This window comes from Sphaerodactylus townsendi, linkage group LG06 (genome assembly GCF_021028975.2).
Source record: "Sphaerodactylus townsendi isolate TG3544 linkage group LG06, MPM_Stown_v2.3, whole genome shotgun sequence".
Classification (NCBI taxonomy): Eukaryota; Metazoa; Chordata; class Lepidosauria; order Squamata; family Sphaerodactylidae; genus Sphaerodactylus; species Sphaerodactylus townsendi.
In genome coordinates, this window is record NC_059430.1 from 97,582,520 (window position 1) to 97,595,021 (window position 12,502).

Consider the following 12,502-nt stretch of genomic DNA (forward strand, 5'->3'; position numbering starts at 1 on the left):
AGGTTTGTCCTCAAAGTGAAGGTCTGATGCTTCTCACCAGAGGAGTCTCAGGCCCCTCATCCATTGTGTTCTGGTGGTGGTGGTGGTGGGGGGGAGTGATTTGGCCTGGGAGATGGAATTTCCTAATTGTCCCCTCGCCCCCCATTTGCAAACTTGATTTTACACCCAAACCTCCAATTTTATCTTTCCCAGCCTCCATCTCCATCTCCTCCCCCTGCCCCTCACCTGGCATAATTTTAATAACAGCTCGACATGCTTCTGTACAAACAAAGTAACATTTATTTGACCTTTTGCATTACACAGTTCACTATGCAAATAAAATATTTGTTCAGTGACTAAGATGCTGATGTGCGGCGCTTAGAGGTTGCTGGAGCAGAACTCATAATGATGGAATCTGGGTTTCTTCTGGTGTGGTATTTCTGGAAAGCTATTTGGCATAAAAATGAAAATTAAAACAAAAAAGGTGTCTGTTATATATATATAAATTTAAGTTCAGGGTTTCTATATTGTACATGTCCCCTAAAAGTGGTGTACACCAACTGAACAGGGTTACTAGTTCCCTGAACATACTTTGCTTGCTTTCTAGAACATTCTTTACACCTTACTGAGTCCCCACCCTGCGTCAGCCTCAGTCATGAGGTGAGAGCTCTCTTCAGTTCCTGGGCATGTGGTGCCGGATTTTGGCTGGGATCATGGTCCTCTTGGAGAAGGGGTTTCAGCCTTCCCCCTGCCCCATTTTCCTAGCCTGACACAGTCTTGCGGTGGCAGGGTAATGTGCCTGTTTGGGAAACCGACCTGTATCTGAAGGTACACATGGAACTTTCAGGTTATGGAAACAGTGCAAAGCCCCTTCTTCATGTGTCCCATGGTCCTGATCCTAATCATGCACCACCCATGCAAGAAAGCCTACATCTTGTGTGGCTCTGGGGAACCCCAGATCCAATAGGCACACAACTGACTCATGGCAGCTCCAACAACAGGTGTTTCAGGCCTTTGCATAGCAGCCCCTGGACTTCCTTGGTGGTCTCCCATCCAAGTACCAACCAGGCGCTTAGCTCCCAGTCTCTGACAAGCTGGGCTGTTCAGGCTGCTAACATTTCTTGCCTCTGTTTTCTTGAGCCTTTTACATCATGCCTGCCCCCTCCTTCCCTCCCTCCCTCCAGATTCTTGTGTTCCTGCACCTGATCTGGTTCAACTTCTGCTCCCAGACAGTCCTTGCCTAGACTTGATTCAACCAAAGTTTTTTCTCCCTGAGCTTGCTCCTTTGGCCGCCCATCCTTCATTCCATTTGCTTGTGGGGAATGCATTTAAAAAGTCACATTGATTCATGGTCTTTTTAAAAAACTTTCTCATGGAGAAGTTGCAACCTGTTTTTAAGTCCTTTGAAGAACAGGTCTATTCAGTGCTCTCTTTGTTTTCAGCAGGGAATGAACCCAGTCACAGCACACAAAAAATAAGAGCAAGAACTTCCTGGACAGAGAAAGTGCCAAACATACCACACTGTTTATCTAAGAGGGTGGGGACAGTCCAGGACAAATGGATCATAGACTCAGGATGATAGTCACCATTTTTTCTGTCCCTTAAGGCTAGGTTTCATTCTACCTCTGGAATGCAAGCTCATTGGGGTTACCTTTCTAGCTGTCCCTTCTCCTATTATGCCTTCCTTCTTTCAAGGAGGCGAGGGTGGTATACATGATGACCTTTTCTCCATCTTATTCTCACCACAACCCCATGAAATAGGTCAAGCTGAATGAGTAGCCTATGGTCACCCACACCCATGGTAGAGAAAGGCTTCAAACGGTTGTTTCCACAGACCACCCTTCTAGGAACTGTGCCTCCCTGTCTCTTGAGTGGCATTTGGAAATATAGTACGCGAAAATTCCAGATTTGGAACAAAGGTTACATTAAGCTGGTAATTAAAGGCACGGAAGCAGGGGAAAAATGTTGAGAATTTTGCTCAGAAAAGCAGGTTCAAGATTTAAATGATCTATGCAGAATTGTAGAGGTGTTTCGGTGGGCCATACTCCCGCCTGAGGTTGCCAACTTCCAGGTAGGGTCTTCAGTTTTTCTGGAAATATATCTCCAAGCTACAGAGATCAGTCCCCAGGGAGAAAATGGTAACTTCAGAGAGTGCACGCTATGACATCACATCCCTGCCAAGCTCCTCCCTTCCCCAAACCCAAAATCTCCAGGAATTTCCCAATCTGGAGTTGGCACCCCTGTTCCCATCTCCTTCCTCTGCTTATTAGTAGATCCTGTTTTGTCCTGCTGAAAGAGAACGTACATTCTTATTCTTCATGTCCTTTTTAAAAAATCCTGTTAATTATTATTCTGTACCTATTGTAAAGAGCATGCTAAGGTTGCAGTATTTATCACAGAAGCGATTGTTCTGTTAAAAATTTTGGGTTGCTAAAGTGGTTGGTGATTATAGAAACAATTGCAACTGTTAATGTTGCTGTTTGGCTACGAGTGATGATAAATTCTGGCAATAGAAAGCTGAATGTACTCAATGAATAAAGATAAGCTTTTCTTTCCATCACTGCGGAAAGAATGTTTACAAGCATGAAATCTTGATCAAACAAAGTTTAATAGCTGGGCAGGGTTTCCTTGTTCCCTAATGAATGCTTGGTTCACTGGTTCTGTGGGCCGGAGATTGGTGCTAAGGACAGCACCATGGTTGTGGCTAAGTGGTAGTCTTTCTGGGTCAGATAAGAGCCTGATGCCTCTGGAAAAAAAAGGCTATGATGCTAGTAGATAAGCTGGCGCTTTTCATGCAGAAAATCTCAGGTTCAATCCTTGTCGTCTCCAAAGAAAGGCTCACAGGTTACAGGGATGAAAAAGAACTCTTCCCAAGACCCTATTAGTGTTGTTAGGGGAACAGAATTCCTTTATCTACAATTCCCTTTTTTTAAGATATAGCAACTGATCCCTTTTATTCTCTTTTCAAAGAAGAATGGCTCTTTGCCGTTTGCTGTCATGTTTCTATGTACCCCACTCTAATTTCATTCTGTGCTGGAATGTTGTACCCTATAGGGTGCTCTAATAAGAGGGTAGTAAGTTTTTGGATGAAAATGTGTGGAATGGAATTCTAACATTTTTAGAACCTTCCTTCCTGCACCCCCCACCTTTCAAATTTCTCTAGATTAGTATGAAATTGCTTTGAAACAAACCCCAGAATCCTAAATAGAGAAGAAATGGATTGCCTGATTGCAGGGAAAAAGTGGCTAAAGAGAAATGAAAGGAATGTCTCTTAACAACTTGACCAGTCCTAGCATGCAACTCTGGGCTAAACAGACAAGTGGCCTGACTCAATATATGTTTGAGAACAGTGTTGGGCGGGACTCCAGGATGGTAGGTCACTCAATGCCTTGCCTTCTCTTGCCCTAATAAATCTCATGGCAGAATACCAAGAAAAGGGAACCTTTGGATATTCTTGATAGAACAGAGCTCAGAAGGTAAGAGCTAACATATCGTGTTTCCCCGAAAATAAGACAGAGTCTTATATTAATTTTTGCACCAAAAGATGCATTAGGACTTATTTTCGGGGAAATACGGTACCTTCACAATTTATTAAGCCGGGGTCTTGGCAACCCGTTGCTTCCCCGTCACGTGTGACACAAGCTGCATCCTCATTGGCAGAGAGCACAGGGTATTGTCTGATTTGTGATCTGTAACTACCAGTAGGGCTTATTTTTGGAGGAGGGCTTATATTTCAAGCATCCTCCAAAAATCCTGAAAAATCATGGTAGGGCTTATTTTCAGGGTAGGTCTTATTTTCGGGGAAACATGATCATAACACTCCCCTGTTGTTTGAACACTTACCAAGGTACGGACAACAGAGTGTCAGCTAATATGGGTGGTGAACAAACAAAGGTTTTGTTTTAGGGATCCAAAGGAAGTATTCAAGATGCTGAAGCAACAATCTGTGTCAGCTGAGGAGCTTCTTCTGAATACATTTTGAATGGTACACATGGCACATTTTAGATGGACCTTTGTTTTGTGCTTCATCCATCATAAAAGGTAATTCGTTGGCATGCTGGAATTTGTAAACCTGAATTTTTTTCATGCCATATATAAATAAAAGCAAATTGCCCTGGGCTGATTAAAAAAATATCTGGCCGATCTGTCTGCTGCACAAAGGACTCTACTAGGGAGATGATGGAGCTGGCCACAGATAGGGCCAGAGCACTGCCATTCTCTATTGACATCAAACCTGGGGCTGCCAGGCCTCCTGCTATAGAGGAAGGCCTTCTGCAGGTAGCCCGCTTTGCTTGCTGACACTCTGAGTGCTGGTGAGAGAAACAACGCAGCAATATCAGCCAGAGGCATAGCTCCAAGGGGGCCGGGGGATGCGCACCCCTGTGGGGGCATGGTGAGGGTGTGGCAGGGGCAGGATGGGGCAGGATGGGGGCAGAAGACACACTAGTGCACTGGGCGCTTTCCCCCTTGCTACGCTTCTGATGTCAGCTGCATCTCTAAGTCACTAGTGGGGAAAACCCAGAAGTGATTGTACGGTAGCTCTAGAAATTGGTAGGAAGTAAATTTCTAGAGCTCCTCTAGTTACTTCTGCGATTTTCCTCAGAAGTGATGTAGTGATGTTGCATGCTCTCTTTCCTCTGTCCCCCACCTTCCCACCAAATGTATGTCTTGGCTTGACAACCCTACTAGCTCCACATAACAGGACAAGAAACAGCTGTATGACACTCAGCATTTTTAACTGGCCAAGCTACCTACTGAGTTTCTAGTAGTGGTGAGATTCGAAGCAAGAACTTTCTGGCTCAAATGTTTAGCCATTCTGTTGGACTTGCTTTGCAACTGTGGGACCTGGGTGCCGTAATGGTCAACGCCCTTTTCTAAAATGGGGTTCCTCTTTTCTCCTTCTCAGAGATGATCAAGAGTAGCACAATCAAGAGTAGCACAATGACCCTGCACGGCTTTTAGAGCGAGATGGGAGTTTCCTCACTGTTCACATGAACAATTGTTCCAGTTTTACTAGACCTCGGTGTGTTAACATCCCTGCTCTGTCAGACAGCAATGGTGCCTCATTCTTTTAAAAGAGAAGTGCTTACCACAGAGAATAAACTTTGCTCACAGGCTAGTTGTCCGGAAAAGAACAGCAATGCCATCTTAAGCAGAACTATGCATCTCAATTCCATTGAAATCAATGTGCTTGGAAGAGTGTTACTTCTTAAAAAATTGCACTGTAAATTTCTGTAGTTTCATCAACACCTTTGTTGCCTATCCTGCCTGTACCTCAAAGGTTTTGTTGATGGAGGAACATCCAAGTGTCACTTTATGGCAACGCTTTTGCTGCCTCAAGATGTGTACACCCCCTGTCCTCCTGGATGTTCTCATTGTTATCTAAAGTAATTCAGCTTCTAGGGTTGTCCGCAGGCTTGGGGAAAATGTAGGCTGCCATGTGGCAATTTTATGGTTTTACTAGAGAGCTTCCACATTCCCAGAGAGGACTCATATCACGTCCAGGTTTTTCCTAGAAGTGAGGTTACACCATTGGCTTGGCAGCCATTTTTACTTTTCTTTCATCACTGTTGCAAAGTGGACAGCACATGATCCCCTACCATCACTTGGGCACTGACAATCCTAGAAAAATATCCAGTACTCTTAACTACAGCTTAATATGTAGAAATGGGCAGTTGAAGCTTTTCATTGACATGGAGGTAAATAACATCACCTGATAAATAACATCCAATTAAATCTCTACTAAAGGGACAGAACATTAATTCTCTAGGCAACCCTATTTCCCCTGACGAGGAACATCCCAAATTCATTTCAAATTTCACTTTAGGCTCAGTTTCCAGAGGCAAGTTTGACTGCTACCAGAGTAAACTCTTCATTCTTTCCCAGGGTGCTTCTGTCTACCACAGATTGGAGAGTTTATTTCCTCCCAAGAAAGCACAGCAAAGTGTTGACTCATAATCCTTTCTTTTGGTGAAACCATGGTCTTGCATACAAAAGGTTTGTAGACAGTTCAGAAATAAGGGGCTTGCTCTTGAGTAATCCCTGAAGAGGCATCTAATTCTGTTTACACTCATTGAACACAAGCATAGATTGTGTAGTGACGAGTCCGCCCTCTCCTTCTTACAATAAATTTGGCTTTCATGGCAACTCTTTTGACTTCCATCAGCATGTCTCAGATATTGTCTTTCCTTGAATCCCCTTCAAGTGAAAGTTTGGTAGCAGATCCACAGATTTTTCCAGTTGATTTATGTGACTTTGGGTTTTGGACATCAAGGACTTGATTCTCTTGGAGAAGGCTGGCCTGCAGGAGAAGGAAAGCCAAATGAGGTATGCTCCATCAATGTTCCTAGTTAACTACATAACCCCTATTTTAGCAGCCCTGCACAGCACTGTATAAACATTCATCTGAGTCAGGAGAAGGAACCAAAGCTCAGAGCCACATGTCGTATGGGGTCTTCTGAAGACCACAGTATATGTTAGTCAGATGTAGCTCTTTTAGCAACTATCTATTAGTCATAACTTTACAGCAGGGAAAGAAAACAATTTGCAAATAATTTTTTAAAGGATTTAACAGGATTGCAACATCCTCCAGAAATCCACAAACCATATTTTGTGTTGGAACATCTGAGGCATGCATTTTATCTCAAGAGTAGTTATAGCTTCATGTAAACACACTGCAAGGACCATGTCCTAGTCTTTAAGCTTCAGCAACGTGGTAGTGCTGCTCCCTGTGGAAAAATCAGTTGGCAATGTTTTGTGGAGGTGAGGCCTCCATGCCAAGCCATCCTTCCCCATCCCATGTTTCCAACACCACCTAAAGTGGAACCATTCAAACAGTAGTCGGCCATCTGAGGTTCCTCCCATCCCCTCAAATTAAAGTCAAGTTAGGGGCAGAGGCTCTGAGCGCCTCTGAGGGTGTCAGCTTTACTTTTCCATCCAGCTGTTGCTCCAATCGCAGATGGCACTGGCAGGTAGATGCCTTGCTGTAAGAGAGGGACTTCTTGTTCTTCTTCCACTTCTGCGCTGAGCGGACAACCCGCTTGAAGATGAGGTAGAAGATCTCGCACACGGTGAGAACGATGCAGATGGCAGACGCCCCTACCATGAAGTAGGTGAACACCCTTTTCTCAGTAGGCCGTGCAATATAGCAGTCCACAATGTTTGGGCACGGGGGCAAGTCTACACACTTGACCAGACGTGGCAGGTCGAAACTGTCCCATATTCTATGAAGGATGTAGAGGAAGACAATCTCAATGACCAACTTGAAGAAGAGGGTGAAGAGGTAAGTCCACCAAAGGCCACCATGCTTCTTTCCTGTGTTGCTATAGAGTTTGGGACAATTTTCTCCGTTCTTCTCACGATTCTTTCTCTCACGATCCTCACGATAGGCCACGTGCATGATGACCAGCAGTGAGGGGCAGGTGACAAAGATGAGCTGCAGGGCCCAAAGGCGGATGTGGGAGATGGGGAAGAAGTGGTCATAGCAGACATTCGTGCAACCGGGCTGCCGGTGGTTACAGTCAAAGTCTTTCTGCTCATCCCCCCAAACCCGCTCAGCAGCTACTACAAAAACCAGGACACGGAATACAAACACAACGGAGAGCCAGATGCGTCCGAATGCTGTGGAGTATTTGTTCACCCCACTCAGCAGGCCTTGTAAGGTCTTCCAGTCCATGGTAGCAGAAGTCTGTGGAGGCCCTGCTCACCCGACCCTGGGGGAAAAAAGAAGAAGAAGAAGAAGCAAGTAAGCACCTTCAGACTGTTTGTAAAACCAGAAATTGTTTGCAGATGAATTAGTAACTAGTGATTGGCTGTTTGTTTTCAGTGGGTTATTTACAGAATATCATCGGTGCAAGGAAGCTTTCTCAACCAGCCACCCTTTATGTAGAGTTTCCAAGTGGGGCCTGGAGATCTCTCAGAATTACAAATGATCTCCAGAGAGCAGAGATCAGTTCCTCTGCAGCTTTGAAGGGTCACTCTATGCATTAGACCCTGCTGAGCCCCCCCCCCTTTCCTCAAACCCTGAAATATCCAGGCTCCATTCCCAGATCTCCAGGAACTTTCAACATGGAGCTGACAATCCTACCTGTTGCAATTTTAATTAGTTCTGCTTCTCATGCTTCACACGGCACTTTCCATGACCGATTTAAGTTGATGTCCTCCTACTCCACCCATCTATCTAAAGCTGGGAATGGCCCTCATCCAGTTGGAACTGAATTCTCTTTGATCAACTATTGTTTTTAATGGTACTTTCTTTGTGTCCTGTACCCTCTTCCACCTTTCTGTTGCTTGTAACTTTAGGTTTAAAATACACCTGCTGTGGATTTGTAAAGCAAAATGTTATGCAGGTTCTCCCAGGGAACCTGCTTTTGAGGTACCTTACCAAATACAACACAATAACATCAAAACATTAAAAGTTGTCGAAGGCTTTCACAGCTGAAATCACTGGGGTGTTGTGTAGCTTCCGGGCTGTATGGCTGTGTTCTAGTAGCATTTTCTCATGACGTTTCACCTGCATCTATGGCTGGCATCTTCAGAGGATCTGATGGTGGTAAAGCAAATGGAGTATATACATCTGTGGAATGTCCAGGGTGGGAGAAAGAACCATTTGCTCAGTTAACAAGTGTAAAGGGTGATTAGCAAGCTTGATTTGCATGTGTTGGGTGGGATCCAGTGGTGGGATTCAAATAATTTAATAACTGGTTGTTTACAAGCACCATTTTAACAACCGGTTCTGTCGAAGTGGTACGATCCTGCTAAATCCCATCACTGGTGGGATCCACCCATTTAACATTTGAGTAACTATGAAGATAACTTAATTAATTAGTGAGTGCATCTGCATTGTAGCAGCCCGGCCTTTTGATCCCTTTGATTGCTTACTGCCTAGAGTGGTGGGTGGTGTTCACAAGCCCATTGACTGCTTGCTGCCTGGAGACATCTTTTGTCTGGGTGGTGTTCATTAGTCATTGTCTTGATTCTAGAGAATCCCACCCAGAACACCACCCACCACTCTAGGCAGTAAGTAATCAAAGGGATCAAAAGGCCAGGCTACTACAATGTAGATACCCTCACTAATTAATTATGCTTTCTTCATGGTTACTCACATGCTAAATGGGTGGATCCCACTCAACACATGCAAGTCAAGCTTGCTAATTGCACCCTTTACACTTGTTAATAGGCAAATGGTTCTTTCTCTCACTCTGGACATTCCACAGGTATACATACTCCACTTGCTGTACTACCATCAGATCCTCTGAAGATGCCAGCCCAGATGCAGGCAAAATGTCAGGAGAAAATGCTACTGGAACACGGCCATACAGCCCAGAAACCACACAGCACCCCACATTAAAAGTTATTAATTAGAATCCAGCAGACAGATCTGGCCACATAGGTTGCTATTTCCAGGTGATGACTGGAGATCTCCAAGAATTATGACTGGTCTCCAGATTACAGAGATCATTTCCCTTGGAAAAAAATCACTGCTTTGGAAGGTGAACTCTATGGCACTATATTCTACTGATGTTGCGCTTCTCCCCTGTCCTCTAGAGCCCCCCCCCCCATCTCTAGGAGCTTCCCAGCCTACAGCTGGCAACCCTACAGCCGCAGCTTAAAAACATGGACCACTGGGCATCTTAAAACAACCATTTCAGACTAACACACTAAACACTCTAAAATAGTGTTTAAAGAACTCTTAATTGAAAACCTGTTGAATAGAACCTTTGGACTCAGTGCCTAAGGGACAGCAGCATAGGCACAAGATAACCCTCAAGGGGACAGGCATCCACAAATGAGGAGCCGCTACTGGAAAAAGTCCTGTCTCTCTTGCTACCTACCTTTCAAGGCAGAGGTACAGAGAGCAGGACTTGTGAGACAAATCATAACTAGCAGGCAGAACAATATGGGAGGAATCTATCCTTCAGGTAATCTGGTCAAAGTAAACTTAGAGTTTTAGAGATAAGTTCCAGCAATATGAATGTTGTCCAGAGAGAACTGGGCAGCCAATGCGGATCTTTCAACTCTGCATTGATACAGTCCCTATGTTTTATTATTTATTTTATTCATACCATTTCTGCCCCAGCTTTCTCCCCACAACAACCCCATGAAGTAGCAAGCTTCCATGACAGAGTGGGGATTCAAACACAGATGTCCCAGATCCGAATCACTACATCATGTCTGGCTGCAGTCTGGCTGCTTCATTTTGGAGAAGGTGAGGTTTCCAAGTCATTGTCGTGGCAGCCCCGTGTAGAGTGCATTGCAGTAATCTAACCTGGATATAATCAAAGCATGATTCACCATGGCCAGATCACACTGATTGTACATTTAGTGCCTGTGATGAAGTTAACTCTGACCCATGAAAGCTTATTATGATGGAATAAATGTTGTTAGTCTTTAAGGTGTTGATGGTCTTCGGCTTGATTTTTCATGGCCATTCTGCTACATTCCCAAGCCTTTCCTTAAAAATGACCTCGCTCTTTTGCACATACTGTAGCACTTGGGAAGGAATTACGTTGGCCCATCAGCCAGTACAAATTGTTCTTCTTCCTGTCAGCTGAGCCAACCCTACTGACTATCTGGAGGTTGGGCTGGTCTTTCTTGTAGTCAGTGGGGAAATTCTGGCCAGGGATACTGCCCCACTGAAACAGGACCCTGAAGTATTGCCAGTAGGAATATGGGCTTGATTGTATTTACCAAGCTATTTGATGATCTCCACAGAGAGTGCTTTGCCAAGACTGTTCTCTGGAAATTTACCCAGACCCTTTGTTTAAGTCCCCTCCCCAGCACATACTACTCAGTGATACCTTTCTCACAGAGGTGACCAATTCAAGATAAAGATCTGTTCATAGGCTACTTGTATCATATCTTCCCAGAGCATCTGAAACAGCCCAGATTCTTATCATGCAGTTCTCCATGGCTTCCTGGAACACAGCTACACTGATAATGGTCCTCTATTGCCAAGATTTGGAAAGAAATCGGCCATCGCCCAGTAGTTCAGCCTCACACCTCTACTGCTTATCACCTGCAAATTGATGAGCACTCTTAACAAGCAAGCCAAGAGCTTGAAAAATATTTGTGATGCTTCCCAAACCACTGCCAGAATATCTGGGTCAAGCTACTCCCACTGGCAATATCTGCTTACGACAATGCTAATCCGCCTGCTAGGTTCCATCCTTTTTCAGCCGCAGGTGTTATCCTTAGTTTCACCCATCAGTCACAATCCCAAGCAGCATTCCCACCATAGCAGGCTTGGCCCAGACCATTCTTAACCCACAGACTAGCCTGCAAGAATACTTGAAGACAGTCAAGGAGGACCATGAATGATATTTTGACTGTATGTGCCTTGAACTTCTTAGCAAATATGTTCAGCAGCAGAAAAGACCAATCTCAATAAAGGTTGCCACCAGTCCCCACCCACCATTTCTTGTTTTCACTGCTCATCAGAGTGGAAGTGAGAGAACATTTTTTTAAAATGGCCATTGGGCCTATACTGTGATGTCACTTCTGGGAAAACCTCACGAATGACATTATGCTTCTCTAGAAGTGCCAGAAACTCTGTGGTAACCATGGCTACTTGAGCATCTACAGAGTAGATTAAGATGTTCCACCCAAGAGTTGCTGTCCACCCTGTGGATTCTGGAGTTTTAGAATCTATCTATATAAAAATCTATCAGTGCGTTTTTCTGCTGACAGGTAATCTCCCAAACTACTGGACCGATTGCTTTGAAATTTTCACACAACGTCACATTTGCGTGCGGCCAGGTTTCCATACTGTTTCCACACCTCCTATTGTGTACATGTCACAACTGTGCCAGTTATTGTGTACATGCCACACATGTGACAGTTGGAACCATAGTTCAGTTCTGCAACAGCGCCATCTGCTGGCCGTCAAAGCAACACCCCCTGATACAAGGGAACCAACCGTGCCTTCCTTGAAAACCACTGCCTTATGGAGTGAAAGAAATGGGCCCTGCCATCTGGACATGACCCACCCACCCTAGTGGAGGAGGGGGGAGGGTCCGGGGGTTTGCTGGACCAAACGGTCTGAAATTTGAACGTAGCTAATGCCTCCCAGCGTGTTTTACACTAGATAATTTGCCTGCAAGGGAAGGGAGTGAAAGGGACAGGACCAGCCACCTGCATATCCACCCACCCTAGCAGAGGAAGGGGAACATTAGGGAGGGACCGGCCAGGTTGCCATGCAAGGGAACGGGAGAGAGGGAGGGGAGCGAGGGGCCCCTTGCCCCTCCCCTCCCTTGCAAGCATTGTGCAATGACACATGTTCGAACCGTTCGCTTCCCCTTTTCTTTCTTTTCCGCTTCACCAGACTCAGCCACAGCAACGCGTGGTCGGGCCCGCTAGTTATAACTAATTCCACATTACAGAGATCAGTTCCCCTGCAGAAAACATCAGCATTGGAGGGTAGATGCTATAGAGTCACATGTCTGCTGAGCCTCCCTCATCCCCAAACTCTGCCTTTGCATAGGTTCCACCCCCCAAATCTTCAGGAACTTTCCAAGTCACATTT

At 45.0% G+C, this 12,502-nt stretch overlaps 1 protein-coding gene across 1 annotated transcript in view; it reads right to left on the minus strand.

The window, feature by feature from the left end:
• Window positions 1-261: 261 nt before the first annotated feature.
• GJB3 (gap junction protein beta 3) overlaps window positions 262-12,502 on the minus strand; it is a 33,947-nt gene continuing 21,706 nt past the window's right edge. Inside the window, exons 2-3 of the mRNA XM_048501404.1 lie at window positions 6,908-7,691; window positions 262-6,280 (exon numbers count right to left, since the gene is read on the minus strand). Of these exons, the coding sequence (XP_048357361.1) occupies window positions 6,152-6,280; window positions 6,908-7,654 (876 nt within the window). The 5' untranslated portion in view covers window positions 7,655-7,691 and the 3' untranslated portion in view covers window positions 262-6,151. The remainder of the gene's footprint in view (window positions 6,281-6,907; window positions 7,692-12,502) is intronic.